A 21,738-nucleotide genomic window follows, 5' to 3' on the forward strand; every position below is an offset into this window, starting at 1 on the left:
CTTGACTTGTTTATTGGCTTCTCCGCCCCCTAGGTTGTATGTAAGTACCATGAGAATAGAGATCTTGTTGGTCTTGTGTTTATTGCTCTGTGCCCAGGGCCTGAAGCGTCCCTAGGATATAGTAATGAAGTACATGTTTAGAGACAAGTCAGCTATTATGGAGATTCATACAAAAAGATTCCAAAATTTTCTTAGTATTTTATAACCATTATCTCTTCCTACAACTGATTCTCATTCCAAAGCTTTTCTTTTCTCAAGAGCTTTAACCAACAGCTGTGTTTGCAAAAAGTGCTGGGTTGTTGTCCCTTTCAGGACATTTAATCTTTTAAATCCTCAAAATATTTTGTAAAATATAAGTAAGTAAAGTCACTTCTGACCTGTTGAGAGGCAGTGTTTTTATTGACATAACTCTCATTTGAGATCACTTTATTTGAGCTTGCAGCTAATAAATCTCTTGGCCCATATGAAGCAGGATGAAATGATCTTGTAGACCACATATCCTTTAAGTGATTATTTGAACTTCTTTTATTTAGTATATCATTTGTATGATGTTAGGGGGTGTTTTAATATTGTTATATTGTTAGTTGTTGGCAATGTTCTTTAGTATGAGAAAAATACAGCTCAATAAACAGATATGATTTTATAATTAAAGACTTGGATTCTTTTTGAAAATGTATAATTACAGACCAACAGAAAAGATGCGAGAATAGTACAGAGAATTACTCTGTACTATTATCAGATTCCCCAGCATTAACTTTGTACCACATTTATTTTAACAGCCCTCCCCACTTGACCTCTTTTTTTTTTGAGCGGTTTGAGAGTAAGTTGCAAACACTCAAAACAAAGCCTTTCTCTTTTATAATTGTTTTACAGCGATCAAAATCAGAAAACTAACATCAGTATAATGCTATTGGCTCATCTATAAATCTTACTCACATATCTTCAAGTTTCCCAATCACATCGTTTATATGAAAAGAAAATCCTGGGGTAGGGGAGTGGGAGGAACAAACTATTGGGTGTAAGTTAGGCTCAAGGATGTACTGTACCACATGGGACATATAGCCAATATTTTGTAATAACTGTAAATGAAAAGTAACCTTTAAAAATTGTATTAAAAAAGATAAAGGAATTCCTGGATCACAAGTTGCATAGAGTTGTCACGGGTCTTTAGTTTCCTTTAATGTGGAACGGTTTTTCCTTTCATGAATTTAACATTTTTGAAGATTATAGGCCAGTTATTTTATAGCATATCTCTTGGTTTGGTTCTAATTGGTGTTTCACAAGTGCCGTGTTTTTCTTGGTGTATTGTATCAGAAGGCGTATGATGTTGATTTGTTCCATTACAGTTTGTTTACTTTTATCACTTAGTTATGGTGGTCTGCCAGATTTCTTCACTGTCAGGATATGCTTTATCTTTGTTTTTAATAAGTATCTTTGAGGATATTTTGAGACTATTTAATATTGTATTATTCCTGAAACTTTCGACCACTAGTTTTAACATCCATTGATGAACATGAATTAATTATGATGATGATTTTCTAATTCCATCTTTTTTTGTATGTTGTTTGGGATTCCAGTGTAAGGAGAGCTTCTTCCGTTTTATTTATTTGTTTGTCTTTATCAGTATGAATTCATGGATTCTTATTTAATGGGTTATAAACTGTTACCATTTAAAATTTTTGATACTTAAATTGTCATATAATTTGGCCACTAGGAGCCTTTTAAACTGGCTTCTGTGAACTTTTGACATGTCCCCATCACTTTTTGAGTGTTAGTCCTTACTTTCTGGAACAATAAGATACTCTAGGCCAGGGCTTGGCAAACTTTTTCTCTAAGTGGCCAGATAGTATTTTTGGCTTAGTGGGCGCTATGGTCTCTGTTGAAACTACTTAACTCCACCCTCACAGCAGGAAAGCAGCCATAGACAGTTTAGAAATGAATGAGCATGGCTGTGTTCCAATAAAACTTTATTTACAAAGACAGGTGGCTGATTGGATTTGGCCTGTGGGCTGTAGTTTACCAGCTCTTTTTCTAGGCTCAAATTGTACTTTCCTTTCTGCAGTCTCAGAATTGGCCATTTTCCTAAGGAGCCTTGGTTACTTTTAATGGTGAATGGTATTTAGACACTGAGTTCTGGGCCCTAGATATGCTTGTTGCCACCAGGATATCACTGGTTCTAGGCCCTCTTAGAAGACAGCTAGGTAATGTAGGAATATATACATACATACTTGTGTATATATATATTTTTGTGTGTGTGTATATGGACACATCTGTTTCTCTATCTGTATTATGAATCATTGAATTAGTGATACCTCCAGTTCCATTTCTATACTGTAGGGTTTATTCTAGCCTTTCCACTTTCTGTTTCTCTTTCCAATGTTGACACACTTGTCTCCTATTATCCATAATAGTAAGAATAAGTAAACAAATATTTACTTATTTATTCAGTGCTAGAATATACAGAAAGTAGTTTTAAAGTTGCTGACTCATACCTCTGTGAAAAACCTATTAATTAGAATTTAATGTCTATTTACACTTCTTTTTTGTCTTGAGCCTTAGAGTTTACTTAAATAATGTGCTTAGAAGTTACTTGGATTAGTTCTTTTCTCCTGTGCCTTCAATATGTGTATTTTTCATTTTCAACATAATTGTTGGGGGAAGGTATAGCTCAAGTGGCGGAGTGCTTGCTTAGCATATACGAGGTCCTGGGTTTAATCCCCAGTACCTCCATTAAAAAATAATTAAATAAGTGAAAACCTAATTACCACCCCCCCCCCAAACAAACAAACAAGCAAACATAGTTAGGATACTTGTTTTTGTTTGCACTGCATTTTAGGCTATTCCCCCATTCTTATTTTTTGTTCCTTTCTTTGAATATATGAAAGTCAGAACATACACAAAGGCATATACAGTGAAATGTGAACTCCATATACACTTCTTTTACCCAGTTTTCACCTTCCTCCTTCACCCTGTTTCCACCTACCCCCTGTAGTTATCTATTCACACTAGTTCTAATTTACTATTTAGTCTTTTTTGTGCAAATAAGCATATGTTTGGGTGTAAGTCTTGTTTTTTCTTTGTTGTATAAAAGGAAGCATACTATGCATAATCTATCGTATAATTAATTCACAACCTCATGACTTGATCAAAGTAGAACACTTCTGTGTGGAGAAATGAATGGCTTCAGCTGAATCAAGTTGCTGCAGGGTGAATAAAGACTTCATCATATGGTCAAGTTGAGCCAAGAAGAAGCAGCAGACTGGGCTCACTCCGGCTTTCTGCTTTGGGTTAAAATGACAATAATGACATTAGTAGCAGGGGTCTTGGTAATATCAATCTGCCTCTTGATACTGCTCTAATCTAGATCGTTGTCCTCTAATCTAGCAGTTGCCTCTTATGCCTGGTGTATTTGCCATCTTGGAGTCTCTTTTTCTTTCTTTTGAAAGTTACCTTTGTACTTCTTTTGTTCTATGTTTCTCCCTCATTGTATCCCATGTCATCTTTTTTCTTAGTTTACTTTTGTTATTTTAGTGGAGCACATCCTTTTGTAGCTTCTTAGGGAAAAAATACATAAACTTTTTTTAGATCTGTACACCTGAAAATGTCTTTTCTTCTACCCTTACACTTGAGTTTTAGTTTTGCTTCATATGGAATTCTAGGTTAGAAATAATTTTCCTTAATTTTTTTTTACTACTTTATTGAGGTATAATTTATGTACATTAAATATTTCCAATACTTAACATTTATTTCTGAGGATCCAGTTTTTGCTCTGATATCAAAATTTCCTTTCAGCCTAAAGAACTTCCTTTGTTGTTTCTTGTGGTGCAGTAATGCTGGTGATAGATTTTCTTGGTTCTCCATTATCTGAAAAATGTCTTTATTTGGCCTTCATTCTTGTGTGATATTTTTGCTGGATATAGAACTCAGGGTTGATAGTTTTTCCTTTCAGCTTTTTAAAGAAGTTGTTCTGCTGTCTTCTGGGTGTCACAAAAGAAGATGATAAAAAGATGTTTTAGGAGTGCTGACAGTGTTCCACTGTCTTCTGGATGCCTTGAAAGAAGATGATAAGAAATGATAAGACATCTGCTGCCATTGAATACATTCCCTTCTATGTAGTGGATCACATTCCTTTGGCTGCTTTAAATTTTGTCTGTGTCTCTGGTTTCCAGCAGTTTGGTTATGATGAGTCTATATGTAGTTTTCTTTGAATTTTCCCTTTTTGACGTTCACTGAGCTTCTTGAATCTATATATTTATGTCTTTTTACACCAAATCTGGGGTGTTTTGGTCATTATTTATTCTACTTTTTAAAGACTCATTCTATCTTTATCTTTTAGGGCTCCAGTACCTTTATGTTTGGTCTTTTGATGTTGTCCCTAAAGTCCATAAGGCTCTGTTCATCTCTTTGTTCAATCTTTTTTCTCTGCTTTTTAGACTGTATAATTTGTATTGATAAATTTAAGCTCATTGATGTTTCCTCTTTATCTCTATTTTTCTGTTAAGCTCATCCACTTAATTTTAAATTTCAGGTATTGTATTTTTCAGTTTTAAAATACTCATTTCTAAAGTAAATTTTTATTTCTCTGTTGAGATTTCCTATCTTTTCAGTCACTCAAGTGTCTTTTCCTTTATCTCAATGAGCATAGTAATCATGGCTGGTTTAAAATCCTTGTTTGATAATTCTGACCTCTCAGTCATTTTGAGATTGGCTTGTGTTAATCTTTTCCACTTTAGAATGGGTCAAGTTTTCTGGATCCTTTGTATGTGAAATAATTTTGGATCGTGTCTTGGATGTAGTTAATAGTGTCTTTTGTAATTCTGAATTGTTTTAAATTCTGCTGAAGAATGTTATGTTTTTGATTTCATTGGCCTTTAGTCTCAGCCTTATTAAGCTCAGACTATAAATCTTGTCTCCTGTAGGTTCAAATCTGAGTTTACTTGTTTAAGCCTTTATGATACTGTGTAAGGGGTCAGCCTGAGACTTGTACAATGTTTATAAGAATTGGAAGAGTCCCTTCTTCAGCTCTGTTTTCTTACAGATTGTTACTGGTGGCCAGCTGTGGTTGCCCAGTTTTCTGTCCCTTTCTCCTGGCCAGGCAGCCTGTGGGATTTCTCTTGAAGTTTTAGCTGCCTGTACTGAACCATTCCTGTGACTGTGGCCTGCCCTTTAGGCAAAACTACCCCTGTTCCTCCACCCGTCCAAAAAGACCCACAGAAAAGCAAACACATGAAACTCATTTCAGTGCCAGTCATGTCTCTAAACTTCTATTCCTCCCAGTAATCTGTCTCTTTTGTTTACTCTTCAGAATCTTCAGGTAATTTTTTTCCCTTGGAGTTTATAGTTGTTAACCCAATTTGTTTTTAAATTTATTTTATTTTTATTATTAAAATTTTATAAAATTGAAGTATAGTTGATTTACAATATTATATTAGTTTCAGGTATACAGCATAGTGATTCAATATGTTTATAGATTACACTCCATTTAATTGTAAGTCTCTCTTTTTTTTTTTTGTTATATATGTTTGTTTGTGTTATTTTTTAGTTTCCACATATAAGTGACATCATGCAGTATTTGTCTTTCTCTATCTGACTTATATCACTAAGCATACCCTCTAAGGCCATCCGTGTTGTTGCAGATGGCAGAATTTCATTCTTTTTTATGGCTGAGTAATATTCCATTGTGTGTATTTCTGTCTCATTTTCTTTATGCATTCATATATTAATGGACACTTGGGTTACTTACATATCTTAGTTATTGTAAATAACACTGCTATGAACAGTGGGATGTGTGTATCTTTTCTAATTACTGTTTTTTTAAATTTTATTTATTTATTTTATTGAAGTATAGTTAGTTTACAATGTTGTGTCAATTTCTGGTGTACAACACATTGCTTCAGTCTTACATGAACATATATATATATATATATATATTCATTTTCATATTCTTTTAGAATTTTTGTTTTTTGAATATATATACCCTGGAGTGGGATTGCCAGATCATATGGTAGTTCTATTTTTAGTTTTTTGAGGCATCTCCATACTATTTTCCACAGTGGCTGCACCAATTTACATTCCTAGCAACAGTTCACTTTTCTCCACATCCTCACCAACATTTGCTATTTGTAGACTTTTTGATGTTAGGGATTCTGATAGGTGTGAGGTGATATCTCATTGTGGTTTTGATTTGGATTTCTCTAACAGTGATGTTGAGCATCTTTTCAGCTGCTTGTTAGCCATCTGTATGTTTTCTTTGGAAAAATGTTTATTCAAGTCTTCTGCCCATTTTTCAGTTGAGTCGTTTGTTTTTCTGATACTGAGTTATATGAGCTGTTTGTACATTTTGGATATTATCCCCTATTGGTGATGTCATTTGCAAATAGTTTCTCCCATTCAGTAGGTTGTCTTTTCATTTTCTCAGTAATTTCCTTTGCTGTGTAAAAAAAGCTTTTTAGTTTAATTAGGTCCCATTTATTTATTTCTGCTTTTATTTCTTTTGCTTAGGAGACAGATGAAAAAAATATTTCTACAATTTTTGTCAAAGGCTGTTATGTCTATGTTTTCTTCTAGGAGTTTTATAGTGTCTGATGTTACATTTGGGCCTTTTATCCATTTTGAGTTTATTTTTGTATATAGTGTTAGGAAATGTTCTAATTTTATTCTTTTACATGTAGCTGTCCAGTTTTCGCAGCACCACTTATTGGGGAGATCGTTTTCTTTATTATACATTCGTGTCTCCTTTTTTATAGATTAATTGGCCATAAGTGTGTGGGTTTATTTCTGGGGTTCTTTTTTGGTTCCATTGACCTATGTGTCTTTTTTGGTCAGTACCATATTGTTTTGATTACTGTAGCTTTGTAGTATAGTCCAGTCAGGGAACATGATACTCCCTGCTCTGTTCTTCCTTCTCAAGATTGTTTTGGCTATTTGGGGATTTTTGTGTTTATATACAAATTTTAAAATTGTTTGTTCTAGTTTTGTGTAAAATACCATTGTTATTTTGATAGGAATTGCATTTAATCTGTAGGTTATATTGGGTAGTATGGTCATTTAAACAATATTAATTCTTCCAATCCAAGAACATGGGTATCTTTCCATTTCTTTGTATCATCTTCAATTTCTTATCAATTCTTTGTAGTTTTCAGAGGTTAGGTCTTTCACCTCCTTGGTTAAGTTTATTCCTAGGTTTCTTTTTGGATGCAATTGTAAGCAAGACTTCTTTTTCTCTTTCTGATAGTTCATTATTGGTGTTTAGAAAACAACTATACAGCTATACAAATAATTTGTATCCTGTAACTTTACTCAGTTCTTTATTATTTCTAGTAGCTTTTTTTGTGGAGACTTCAGTTTTCTATCTAGTATCATGTCATCTGCAAATAGTGACAGTTTTACTCTTCCCTTCCAATTTTAATGCCTTATATTTCTTTTTCTGGTCAATTGCTGTGACTAGAAATTCCAATACTATGTTGAATAGAGGTGATAAGAGTGGCCATTCTTGTTTTGTTCCTGAATTTATCAGGAAGGCTTTCAGCTTTTTATCGTTGAGTATTATGTTGGCTGTGGGTTTGACATGAATGGCTTTTGCTGTGTTGAGGCATGTTCTCTTTATACCCCTTTAGTGAGAGTTTTTTTGTTTTTTGTCTTTTGTTTTTTTTTAAATCATGAATGGATGCTGAATTTGTCAAGGGCTTTTTCTTTATCTATTGAGATGATCATGTGATTTTTCCCCCTTTTGTTAATGTGGTATACTACATTGATTGATTTGAAATATTGAACCATCCTTGTATTCCTAGAATGAATCTCGGTTTATGGCGTGTGATCCTTTTTATATCTTGTTGGATTTAGTTTGCTAACATTTTATTGAGGAATTTTGCATTTCTATTCATCAAAGATACTGGCCTGTAATTTTCTTTCTTACTTCCTTTTTGTTGTTGTTGTTGTCATTGTCTTTTGTCTGATTTTGGTATCAGGATAATGGTGGCTTTGTACAATGAATTTGGGAGTGTTCTGTCTTCTTCAGTTTTTTGAAATAGTTTGAGCCTTAAGAATATGTATTACCTCTTCTTTACATGTTTGGTAGAATTCCCCTGTGGAGTCATCTGGTCCTGGACTTTTGTTTGCTGGGAGTTCTTTTTTAAATTACAAATTCAGTTTCACTACTAGTGATCAGTCTGTTCACATTGTTTTTTCTTGATTCAGTCTTGGCAGGTTGTATGTTTATAGAAATTTGTCCATTTCTTCTTGGTTGTGCAGTTTGTTGGCAAATAACTGTAATATTCTCTTATGATTTTTGTATCTCTGTGGTGTTGGTTCTTATTTCTCCTTTTTTATTTCTTATTTTATTTGGGTTCTCTCTTCTTCTTGATTAGCCTGGCCAAGGGCTTATCATTTTGTTTATGTTTTCAGAAAACCAGCTCTTGGTTTCATTGGTCTTTTGTTTTTTGGGTTTTTGGTTTTTTTGTTTTTTGGTCTCTATTTTATTTGTTTCCTCTCTGATTTTATTATTGCCTTCCTTTTGCTGATTTTATGTTTTGTGTGTTCTTTGTTTTCTAATTCCTTTCAATGGTAGGTTAGGTTATTTATTTGAGATGATTCTTATTTCTTAAGGAAGACATGTATTGCTATAAATTTTCCTATTAGAATTGCTTTTGCCATATCCTATAGATTTTGGAAAGTTGTGTTTTCCTTTTTATTTGTTTTGAAATATTTTCTTATTTCCTCTTTGATTTCTTCATTGACTCATTGGTTTTTAGTAGCATGTTGTTTAGTCTCCACATGTTTATGCTTTTTCCATTTTTCTTTCTGTAATTGATTTTTAGTTTCATACCATTGTGGTCAGAAAAAAATGCTTGATACAATTTCCATCCTCTTAAATTTGTTGAGAGTTGTTTTGTAGTCTTAGCATTTGATCCGCCTTGGAGAGTGTTTCATGTGTACTTGAAAAGAATGTTATATTCTGCTGATTTTGGATGCAATGTACTATAGATATCTATTATTTCAATTGGTTTATTACATCATTTAGACCACCATTGCCTTAGATTTTCTATCTGGATGATCTGTTCATTGATATTGGTGGGGAGTTAAAGTTCCCTACTGTTATTGTATTATTGTCAGTTTCTCCCTTTATGTCTGTTAATATTAGCTTTATATATTTAGGTGCACCTGTACTGGGTGCATATATGTGTAATATTTTCTTCTTGTATTGATCCCTTTTTCTTTCTTTTTTTTTTCTTTTTAACATTTTTTTATTGATTTTTAATCATTTTACAATGTTGTGTCAAATTCCAGTGTAGAGCACAATTTTTCAGTTATACATGAACATATGATCCCTTTTTCATTATATAATGCCCTTCTTTGTTTTTTGTTGTAGGACTTTGTTTTAAAGTCTATTTTGTCTGATATTATTGCACCTCCCACTTTCTTGTTGTTTCTATTTACATGAAATATTTCCCCATCCTCTCTCTTTCAGTCTGTGTGTCTTTAGCTCTGAAGTGAACCCTTGTAAGCAGCAACATATGGGTCTTGTTTTCTTTTATCCAGTCAGCTATCCTATATATTTTGATTGGAGCATTAGGTTTATTGACACTTAAAGTAATTATTAGTAAGTATTACTTATTGCAGTTTTATTACTTGTTTTCTGGTTGTTTTTATAGTTCTTTTCTGTTCTTCCTTTCTTCTTTTTGTTTCTTCTCTTTTGGTTTCATAATTTTCTTTGGTAGTATGCTTTTGTTCTTTTCTTCCTAGTTTTTGTGTATCTGTTGTAGGCTTTTGATGTGGTTACTGTGGAGTTCATATATGTTGACCTATAACCATATCTGCATATCTGCAGAAAAATCAGCTTATTGGGCTTCCCTTGTTTTTCTTTTGCTGACTTTAGGATTCTCTCTTCATCTTTAACTTTTCCCATTTTAATTATGATACATCTTGGTGTGGGTCTACTTAGGTTTATCTTGATTGGAACCTTCTTTGCTTCCTGTACCTGAATATGTTTCCTTCTTCATGTTAGGGAAGTGTTCAGACATAATTTCATCAAATAAGTTTTTTGACCTTCTTCTCTTTTCTCCTTCTGGGACCCCTATAATGTGAATGTCGGTATGCTTGATGTTATCTCAAACATCTCTTAAATTGTTCTGATTTTAAAAGATTAATTTTTCTTTTTGCTGATTGAGTGATTTCCATCATCTATCTTCCAGATCACTATGCATTCTTTCGTATCACTTAGTCTGCTACTCATTTCTTGTAGTATGTTTTACCTTTCAGTTATTGTAGTCTTCAGTTCTGACTGGTTCTTTTTTATACTTTCTAGTTCCATGTTAAAAGTCTCACTGTTTAGTTATTCTTTTCCCTAATGCAGTTAGCATTTTTATTACTAATGCTTTGAATTCTTTATCTGGTAAATTGTTTATTTCTGTTTGACTATATATTTTTTTCAGGGTTTTTTCCTTGACCTTTTAATTGAGACCAGTTCCTCGGTCTTTTCATTTTGCTTAATACTCTTTGTCTCTATGAATTTAGGTGAAATAGTTACTTATTGTGGTCTTAAAGGGGTGTCCTTATGTTAGAGTGTTTCTGTACAGTCTGCATGTGCCTAGTGCCTTTGCTGAGAGGTCTGGATTTATTGTGAATAGGAGTCACATCTTTCCTTAGGGTGTGCTGGAAACTATCACCTTAGTAGAAGGTGGGGCTGGAGTTAGAGGGGCTAGGGAAGAGTCTGGTGTGAGGTTGGGCTTCCCCTCTGCTCAGTGGCCATTATTATCCAATTGGGGGCAGGGTTGAATCTCAAGTTGATAGAGCAGAAACCCTGAGGGTCAAATCCAAGCTGGCTCTGTTCCCATGAAGTATATGTTCTCCCCTTTCCCAGGACTAGCATCCTTGCCCTAGAAGGGGTCAGTACTGGAGCGTAAGGGGCCTGTGTGGGTTCTCAGCTTATGACGGGGTGGGGGCTATGGCAGGCCAGCTGCCATCCCTCCACTATACTGAGACACCACACTGGGTCCAAGTTACTTCTGTGTCCTATGGCTGAGCTCTCTTCCCAGTTGTGGGGGCTCTTGCTGCAGTGTAGAGCTGCAAGGTGAAGTAAGTGTGGCTCTTGGCTTGGCTTCGGGTGAGGCGCATACCTGTGCATTTGGTAGGAAACTGGGTAGTCACTGGAGCAGTCCTCAATCTGCCCTCTCCACCCTGTTTTGGGAGCAAGCTAGCACTCGCATACTCTTGACAAGTAAAATCCGGGTTTCCCACAGCCCTCCTGTTAGTCCTAGTATCCCTCCAACCAGCCAAAGGGGCTTGCCTTCGCTGTGTCAGCCCCCAGGACAGGGGCACCAGTATGTGGCTTGAACCAGTCACTCCCCAGGGCAAATCTCTGCCTGTGTATTCTTTCTTTTCCTCTGAGTCCCCTCCTAGGGGGAACAGGTCCTGACCTGATTGCTTCTTTTCTCTTCCTGCTTGGTTCTGTGTAGATCTTTCTTATAGCTTTGTTGTAAAGGAGTCTTTCTGCCAGTTTCCAGCTAGTTTTCCGTGAGAATTGTTCCTCATGTACATGTGTTTTTGATACGTTCATGGTGGTGGTGGGGTAGTTCTGCATCTTCCTACTCTGCCATCCTGATCGATTACTCCTCCCACCCCACTTTTGATTTTAAGTCATTTTTCAAGCTTTGGTAACAAGCATGGGCTCTCCTAACAACATTTTCATAAGGAGTTCACATGGTGTGATACTGAAAAAATCTTGAGTAAGAGATTGGACTGGAAAGATAAGTCTATTAAACTTTTAGAGAAACAGAACCAATAGGGCATAGGTATAGGAAAATATTTAATAGGGTTGGCTCCTACAGTGATGGAGGTGAGAAGTCCCATGATTTGCTCTTTGCAAGCTGGAGACATAAGAAAGCAGATAGTACAATTCAGTCTGAGTCTGAAGGACTGAGAACCAGGGGAGCTGGTGATATACATTCCCATCCAGGTCTAAAGGTCTGAGAACCAGGAGTGCTGAGGGCAGAAGATCAAGTGTCCCAGCTCAAGTAATCAGGCTGGAAGAGCCAGATTCTTCCTTTCTCTTCCTTTTTGTTTTACTCAGGCCTTCAACATGTTGTGTGATGCATACCCACATTGAGGAGGATGAACTGCTTTACTGAGTCCCCCAATTCAAATGCTAATTCCACCCAGAAACATTTTCATAGATAGAATCTAAAATAATGTTTAGCTAAATATCTGGGTGCCCTGTGAGCCAGTCAAGTTGACACATACAATTAAGCATGATGGTAGGTTAGATTACAGAGTTGCATTGAGGAACCCTGAAGGGTTTTGGAAATGCTTTTCATAAAATATCTTCTGTGTTTTAGATGAAACACGGGTTGAGAAAAGAGATTAGTGATGAGAGACCAGTTAAGAAACTGTTGTCATCTTTAGGCTACACTGTTGCAACAACCTGAATTCAGACAGTGCTACTCAAGTTGGAAAAGAAAGGAATCTTTTTAGGATACATTTTGAAGACAGAATAGACAAAGTTTAGTAATAGAATATTATTAATGGAGAGAAAGAAATTAGATGACTACTGTTTGTTGCCTAAGGTTGATAATGATGTCATTAATCTGGATGCGGTATGCAGATGGAAAATCTGGTTTGAGGACAATAATAACTTGAATTAGAAACATGTTGCATTCAAAGTGCTTGCCAGTATTATTCAGCAGGAAGTTGAAAAGTTAAAGAAGAACTTCAGAGAGAAGGGTTAGAGATGTAGATTTAAAACTCTTAACAGAGAAGTGAGATGAGGCTTAATAACAGAACCTTGCACATATAGGAACTGAAGAGGTAATTGAAGGAACAGGAATCAGCAAGGAAATTTAAGAATTGGAGAGGGAGTTAGAAGAACCAGGAGACTGCTGTGTCCTGGATGTCAGTGGAGAAGAGTGTGTAGTCCAAAGAGCTGATCAGTGGCATCCTGTTCTAGGTGGGGGCCTGGAAAAAATAACAGAATATGTTTTAGTAATGAGGATTTTCCTCCCTAGGAATACTGAAAGCCTTATTTCATTGTAGAGATGAGGACAGGAGTTATATTCCAAGGGGGATTAAAGAGTATGTCATGGGGAAATAGAGTTTGTGAGTCTAGACCACATTTTCAAACTTTGGCAGAAATAGGAATGAAAGAAATGGAATGGTAGCTGATAGCTTGAAGTGTGTAGAATGAGAGCAGTCTGGCCCCTTAGTTTGATTGTATCCTGTTGGGGAGGCAACTATGGAGATTAATAAGTATGGCAGAGTTCTAGAGTAGATACATAAATATTGGATGAAGAACATACATTGAGGAGGATAGATTGTAAACATGTAGGCACATTTCTTCCTGTCATACAGGTAGGGGAGGATAGATGAATCATAGAGAACTATTTTCAGAGAGAAAGGAGAGTGAATCCATTTAGGGGAAAGTTGGGAATTAAAGGCATTGACTGAGAATGAGAGAGTTAAGGGTGAGGTTAACACTTCTACTTTAAGTTATAGCATAGAAAATAATTTGAAACCAATCTTCCTTCTGAGAACAACTAGACAAGCTCACCCCTTCCACCCTCCAAAGGGGAAAGAAATCCTTTGGAATTATTTGAGAGGTAATAAGAATGAATGTTTAGGAGAGAATAAAGTCTTCAGGAGATAAGACTAGTGCTTGGGGTTGTTTGTCTCCTACAGATGTTTACTAGTTTGGGGAGAGATCAGCTGAAAAACTAAGAAGATGGAAGACTGAGTGATGCATTTAATATTCTCTCAGAGCCAGAGAGAAAGGATTAGAATTTAGGCCCTCCTTGTGTGGGGAGTGTGTGGCCCTGCTGAACCAGTCTTATTTGGGATTGGTAGATACACCTACAAGTATGGGTGAACTGCATGTAGATAGGCCTTTACAGGAGTTGTAGCTCTACTTTGAATACATTTAAACCCTGAAAAGAGATTAAAATAATTTGTTGTATTTGTCTCAGGTGCTTGGCGGAAGCAAATGTAAATCCTGTTTGTAAGGTGATAAGAGGCCTCAAATTATTACTACAGACATTTTGCAAATATAATGTCCAGCCCATAATAACAAAAAATCAGGCACATGATCAAACAACATGAACCAAATCAAATAAAAATAACACAAGATAATATTAGATCAATGGGAACCTCTGATACTGGAGTTTTTAGGAGCCAACTTTAATACAGCTGTTCTTACCTTGTTCAAAGAGGTAGAAGAGAAAATTCACCATTTTCCACAGAGAACTGAATACTTTGAAAAGAATGAAATGGAAAATCTAGACTTGAAAATATAATAACTGAAATTAGGAACTTGGTGGGTTCAACAGATGATTAGTTAGAGCTGAAGAGGAAATTAATGAAGTGGAAGAATTACTGAAGAGATTGAGGGAGACATCAAGATGTTGAGAAAGTCAAAAATGTGTAATTGGAGTCCCAGACAAAGGGTTGAGAGAGAATGGGGTAGAAGTGATACTGAAAGAGATTTGCTGAAAGCTTTCTATAACTGTTGAAACTTACCAAGTGATAGATTCTCAAAACCTTACTAACACCAAGTAGCATAAAAAGAAGTCCATACCTTGGTATATTGTAGAAGACCAAAGACAAAGAAAGTTTCAAAAGCCAGAGATGGGGAGAGTGAATACTTTCAAAGAACCAACTAGTAGACTAATGGCAGACTTTTCAGCAGACACAAAGAGGCCAGAAAACAATGGAATCATATCTTCAAGTTAGAGAAAATAACTGACAATCTAGAATTCTCAAAACTGCAAAAATATCCTGCAAGAATAAAGATGAGATACAGATGTCTCAGACTTGATCAGTTGCACTAGCCACTCTTTAAAATGCTTGAAAGATGCATGTAGCTAGTGGCTACCATATTGAACAGCACAGATATTGAAAATTCCCATTATTTCAGAAAGGACAGTGCTGCTATAGGTATTAAGAAAATCATGAGTATATTTTGAACAACAAGCCCCCCTCTTCCCCAGAAAAGGGGAACCTTTAGGTAAAATTAACAAATACCTAGAATAATGCAAGTTAACAAAACTGACCTATTAACTGATAAATGAACTGGCAAATTAACAAAACTGACTATGAACTATTTAAATGTTAAAAAAGTTTTTTTTTTTTCCCTCGTGATAGCTTTATCTGCCCGTAGTATCAGGTGAATACTAATCTTATAGAATTAGTTCAGGAATATTTCCTTTATTTTTTGGAAGAGTTTGAAAAGGATTGGTTTTATTTTTTCTTTATTGTTTGGTAGAATTCACCAGTGAAACTATCTGGGCTCCCCTCCCCCCCCAGTTAAGAGATTTGAAATTACTAATTTAATTTCTTTATTTTTATGTGTCTATTTAAATTTTTCATTTTCCCTTAATTCAGCTTCAGTAATTTGCCTTTCTTGGAATTTGTCCATTTCATCTAAGTTGTCTATTGATTTTAGGTTGTTCATTGATTCCCTTATAATCATTTTCATTTCTATAAAGTTCATAGATGTGTCCCCTCTTTCATTTCTGTTCTGTGGTCACCCTTTGGAGGTGGAATGGACCTGTTCCCAATTAGTAGGATGTCTGTATTGATTGTACTCCATACATGAAGAGAATTTGAGAGAAAATTGACTACTCACCCAAGAGACTCCTGGGGAGAGTAGGGTGGGTATAAGTATGTTTGGCCTGGCTTGAGCCAGGTGGAAGGAATAAGTTTATAATGGTTAGGGGACTAGAGAGAACGTCCCATACACAGACTGGGGATTTGTGAAATTTGAATTTCCCTCTTGTGCCAAAAGAGATGGGGATGCAATGGACTTTCTTATCAACCTATCTAGGATGGGTTAAAGAGGAAGGAGGAGGTGAGACTTAAGTTAGTGATCAGTCATCAAAAAATGGAGTCAGACTTTTTATCACAAATCCTGAATTTGGATTAAATTTTTTTTTCATATTTATTTTTTCTTTTCTTCAGATTGGATAATATTGATTGAGCTGTTTTTCTAGGTTCATTGATTCTTCCGCTAGTTCATATCTGCTGTTGAACTCATGTAAAATTTCTTTTTATTGAAGTATAATCATCATGTGAAATTTTAGTTTCAGTTATTCTATCTTTCAACTTGGAATATCCACTTGGTTTTTTTTTTTAATAATTTCTACTCTTTATTGATGTTTTTTACTTAATGGATCATTATTATCACACTTTCCTTTAAATATTGTTTCTTTTAATTCTTTGAACATATTTATAATAGCTGCTTTGAAGTCTTTGTTGTCTAAACCCAAAATCCAGGCTCGCTTAGAGAGAGTTTTTATTGAAGCTATCCCTCACCTGAGTGTATGGTCACATTTTTCTGTTTTTTTTTTTTTCTGTCTTTTTTTTTTTTTCATATCCTATATTTTTTGTTGGAACCTGGAACATTTTTGATAATATATTTTTCAACCTGATTCCTTTTCCTCCAGAGTTGGAAGTGGTTGCTTTTTTTGTTTAGTGGCTTACATGGGCTAATTCTGTGGAGTCTGTTTCTCCTGTATTGTGTAGCTGCTCATGTTTCTGCTCAGTTCTTTCTTTTTTTTTTTTTTTTAAACGTTTAAGTGTGACTTTCTGGTTGTTGCCCTTGAGTAAGCATATCTTAGTGGTAAGCCTATGATTAGTCAGAAGCTGTGTTTAAATTCCTTGAAACAGTGGGGCCTCCACCCTTTGTCACTGGCTCTTGTGAGACTTGGGAAATGCATTCAAAATTGAGCTAGTTTACAAGTCTGCCCTGGCTTTTGCCTTCTATATTTATAAGGCTCACATTCATCCAGGGATGAGTAGCTCTCTAGGACCCACTTATTTCTCTCCTGTGCCTTTACAGTTTTGAGCATGCATACAGCAGAAAAAAGTAGAGTCTTATCAAGATACAGTGTTGTTGTGTCATTCCCTGATTCTCCTTGTTACATTTATGGTTGGTCTGCTGATCTCTTGCTTGCCCTAACTAGTTTTGCAAACTCATTTTAGCTCTGATATTGTCCTTCCCTGATTTTTTGCCCCTTGAATCACTGCTATTTTTGAAAATGCCCCTGGGCATGGAATTCTTGCTCTGCTCCCAATAAATTTAGGTCTCTTGGGCAGTGGGGCTGCCAGTCATCACAGTTTGCCCCTGCCCTAGTAGAACTTCCACACCAAGGAACGGGGAGTAGCTGTGGGATTGGGGGAGCCACGGGCTAACTCACCACATATTCCACTGTTGTTGAGATTCAGTAAATTTTCTTGAATAAACACTTCTCAATTTATTGATGTCTTTGGTTAATGTCCAGATCCTTAAATGGTTGGTTTTGATAAGTTTGTTATTGGGGATATTTTTATTGTTGAGGATGATATTTGCCAAATTCCTCACTCAGCCATTCTGGGCATCCTTTCCCCTACCTTCCTCCTGTCTGTTTCTCTGTCTCATTTTTAAACATTCAAATTTTATGCAAGCTGAATTTTATTTCAGCTCTATGAAATAGGGCTCTCTTGGCTGTTTTTAAAAAAGGTATAAAGTAGTGTCTTAACATTAACTATTTTATGTCTTTCCTATTTATGTGTAATGTAAATTGTTTGTTTAAAAATTTCAGTGGATTAATTTTAATCCCATCCATTTTTTTTTGCTTTATTGCATTAATTATATCCTCTTTCACATTTTTTTTTTTGGTGAAGGTGCTGGGGTTTGAACCCAGGACCTTGTATGAGCACACGCTCTACCACTGAGCTATACCCTCCCCCAATTTTATTATTTTTTTAGTGGGGGGGAGGTAATTAGGTTTATTTATTTATTTTTAGAGGAGATTCTGGGTATTGAACCCAGAACTTCATGTATGCTAAGCATGTGCTCTACCACTTGAGTTATATCCTCCCCCTCTCTTTCACTTGTTTTTACCAACTGTCTTTTTCCATTGGCCTCATTTTAGCTTCTGAATAGGCTTAACCTTTTCTTTCTTTAAACCTAACTATTGACTTTATCTCCTTGAGTTTCCTTCACTACCTAGGTTCTTAAATTTCATCTGCTTTTGCTACTCATGAAGCTGAGACTAGGGTAAGGCAAGTGAGATGCCTTAGGGCACAAACATTTAAGGAGGCACTTGCTCTCAGAGTCCTGCAAGTGTCGGGTTGACATCTGTATTACTTTACTTTTATAAATTTTGTGTTCTTAGGTGCCTCGCTTGCCTCACCCTGGTCTTGGCCTTGTTATTCATATTTCTCACTAGCATATATTCATTGTAACCTGGTTTCTGTCCCAGATAGGCTTCATTTATTCAAATTTTTGGACACTTGCTCTGTGCTATACATTGGATCTCAAGATACCAATTCTTTCTCCCAGGTGCTTTCTTCATTTCTCAAGTCTAGTGCTTTTCCTCCATTCCTCCTCATTCCTGCTTTTTTTTTATACCATGTGACACTATTGACCAATATTGCCTGTTCATCATAATCCCAAGTCCAGCTCTTCAGAATGTCCAGCTATTTCCATGGCGAAACACGCTCTCCAGGAGCTAGTGAGCAGTTGGGTAGTATATTAGTGGCCCTCATTCGGGAAGCTGAGGATTAGAAACTGACTTGTGCTTTCAATGTCTCGGGGTAGGAAGTGCCCAGGATTTCTCCAGGCTTAGTGGGCCCTCACAGCTGCATCACTGGGAAAGGAAGGTTGCTTGTTTGTTTAGGTTCTGCTTAGCATCTTATATACTCAGAATCTTTCCATCTCCTTCCAGTGCTCTGATTCTCAAAGTCAGGCTTTGACTCTCTGCTCAGCTGTCTGGCTTATTGCCACCTTGGTTTCCTGGGCCCTGTGTTTTCCATTCTTTGCTGATTTGTTTTTAGTGTGGTTTCCCTGAATGACCCTGCTTTGCTTGGTGTTCTCACTGCTTGTTCATGAAAACAGACTCATCTAGTCATTTAAGGAGTGACTATTGAGCTATTCTATTGTAGGAACTGTGGGAGCCAGTGGGGTTGCAGTAGTGAGCCCAACCAAACATTCCTTGTCTTCCTGAGCTAGAGAGAAAAGCTAGGTGTAAGTCGTACCAGCTGAGATATTTGCTGTGAAGGAAAGTTACAGATGCAGCTGACCTATGGACATTTGAGTCGAGACCTGTGTACCTCCATCTCACTTAATTGGCAGTAACTCCCCTTAATTTTGAACTCTTGCCTCTATCAAGACTTGACATGAAGTGCTCCATTTTTGATTCTGGCTCTTGTTTTTGGATTGTCTTTCTCCTGCTTGCAGCTTGCCCCAACCCCACCTCTCACCCAAGGCTGCCATTATTTATATTCTTACTCAGCAGTCAGGGGAGGACCCTAATCATGAACCTGTTTTCCTTGGAAGTTATTTTCTCCCTTGTTTTCTTATCAACAGACTCTATTGGGTTTTTTCCCTATATCTTTATTAGCTTCTTTGTATATTTTCTACTTCTTCCCCTGCATTTCCTAAAAGTTGCTCTAAGCCAGAATTTGTTTTAGGCCCTCTTCTGTATCACCTTACCATTTTTTGGCAATCTCCTCCATTCTAGAAAACTTTGGGTTACCATCTTTATGCAAATGGCTTGCTGTTTATCTCTAAATTGTGCTCCAATTTTCAAGTATTTGGTGTAGAAGTATGCATTTCCATGTGTGGAGGTATATATAGAGGTGTGTATTGCCATGTAGAGGTATGCCATACTCCAAGTAGAATGCATCATCCTCTCTGATTTAGTAATGTTATCATCTCCCAGTCTCCTTACTTGAAATCTCACAGCATTGTCACTCCCTTGCCCTCCTTCAGACATGCCTGGTTGCCAAGTGGTGCCAGTTTGTCCTGTGTAATATCGTGGTAATAAGGCTCTTTTCGTTTTCATTGTCTGAAGCTGCAACTCTAATTCAGGCCTCCCTTTCCTTTCACCCAGTCTGTTCTGGTCCTTTCCTAAGGTGCAGCTTCTGCCAGTCTTTCTCAACTCCAGATGACTAAATGCTACACCAGGATAATTTTTCCTGAAACACTTCTCTGACCTCTTGTTCTCTTCTGCTCATTTATGCTTCTGAAATTCCTACCGCCTTTGAGAAACTGGGCTAGTTTTGTAGACCTTCCAAATTGTTTTATTTTCCTTGTCCCTGCCTCCCTTCATATAGGCTGGACCTTATCCAAATAGAATTACCTTTGCAAGAACCTGCCTCTGTTTTTCTGTTTGTATCTCTTTTTTTGTTTCGTTTTGCCAGCAGTATGCTTTTCTCACATTCTCAGTTCTTAAAATCTTTCCTGAAGCTCTCCTAGATTTCCTGACCTGGAAAGACTCCCCCATCATATGTACATTTACCCATACTTAAAAAACAAAGTGCTTATCACTCCCCAACTTTTATTAATTGTTCTTCAAGATGATTTTTATAAGTCTGATTAATTTTTGTATCCTTCATTGTATCTGTTATAGTACCTTGCAGAAATATTTGTTGAATTAATGAGTGGATGAATGTATTACTGAATGAAACCAGCAGATGGTCTGGACTCCTCTATGTGCCTTTTCCACTACCTTGTTGTTTATCTGACACCATTGGTTTCTCTCCCTTCCTGCAACTTTTTGGCTTTATCTTTGAACCTTTTCATGTATCACTAAGTGGCCTGTTACTCTTTGTCTCTGTTGCTTCTCTTCTCTTGAGTTAGTATTAATTTCAATTTAAAGAAAAATTACATCATTTTGGTGAAGGATGTGTGGGAAATTTAGAGGAAATGAAAGCTAGTGTTCAGAATGACATCTTGATCCACTTTATGGGAAAGCAGTCTGTCCACCCGGATTTTGGAGATTTGCAAGTATAGTCTTGAATCCTGGGCTGGTGGCCAGCAAAGAGTAGAAAGTAGATGTTGTGATGACATGTTCAGTATCCAGGTGGAAGGCCAGGGGCCAGCTGCAGGGCCAACATTCCAGTCTGCTGATCCAGGCAGCCACCTTGTATTCCTTAGGAACAGCTGCCTGAGCTTCTGGTCAGATGATTGGTTTGAAGTAATGGCAGGTAAGAGTAGGAAGTAGATGTCTAACTACAATATTGCCATTTTTTAACAGCTAGTGAACTATCTGGGATTCCCTGCATAGTTTTGGACATCAGGTTATGACCATAAATTAGGTTTTGTTGATGAATTCTAAGGAATTAATTGGTTTCATAGAAGAATATCATTTGTCCAAGGTTAAACTTACAAAGTTCTGCATCTTTTGAGTACCTGGTTTACTAGCCTTTAGATTCTAGATCTTTCTATCACTTTCCAAAACCATATTCCCTCCTGCTCTTGTGCATGTCACAAGCTGAACAGAACTGCAGAACATCTTAATTTCCACCTCATTGCCCTATTTGTGGAGGTTTTTAGTTGAAATGGCCCAAACAAGCAGGCTGGTGATACCCATGAGAATGAAGGCCTTGAGAAGAAACTCAGGACAGATGGTGTGCTTGACTGACTGCCCCGGAGAAAGTGATGCCAGGACCCAGGAGGGACACCACATTTCCTTTGCCATCCAAGTACATCCAAGTACTAAATTTCCAAGGCCACAGAGGAGGCTTCAAGTTAACTGCTCTTTAATCACTTATCTCTCTTTGGTTTCAGCTAGTGACAACTGAGCTGCTCAAGGCAGGAAGAACTCTAAGCTGAGCAGTGGAGGTCCTCCTGGATCTGGAGAGAAGAGCTGACCTTGGAACCAGTAATGAACCACCCTAACTATCGGCTGAACCTCCGGCCCCTAGAGACCCCCAGAGGTAGCAAAAGGAAAATGGAATCTACTCTAGCAACTGGAGACCTGAAATAAA

At 36.6% G+C, this 21,738-nt stretch overlaps 1 protein-coding gene across 3 annotated transcripts in view; it reads left to right on the forward strand.

The window, feature by feature from the left end:
* Nucleotides 1–21,738, forward strand: part of DIS3L2 (DIS3 like 3'-5' exoribonuclease 2) — a 315,313-nt gene that overhangs the window by 22,104 nt on the left and 271,471 nt on the right. For all 3 annotated transcript variants that reach the window (XM_006207888.3, XM_072961849.1, XM_072961847.1), the window contains exon 2: nucleotides 21,539–21,687. In XM_006207888.3, coding sequence (XP_006207950.2) covers nucleotides 21,636–21,687 — 52 coding nt within the window. In that variant the 5' untranslated portion in view covers nucleotides 21,539–21,635. The remainder of the gene's footprint in view (nucleotides 1–21,538; nucleotides 21,688–21,738) is intronic.

The sequence above is a fragment of the Vicugna pacos genome, chromosome 5 (assembly GCF_048564905.1).
Source record: "Vicugna pacos chromosome 5, VicPac4, whole genome shotgun sequence".
Classification (NCBI taxonomy): Eukaryota; Metazoa; Chordata; class Mammalia; order Artiodactyla; family Camelidae; genus Vicugna; species Vicugna pacos.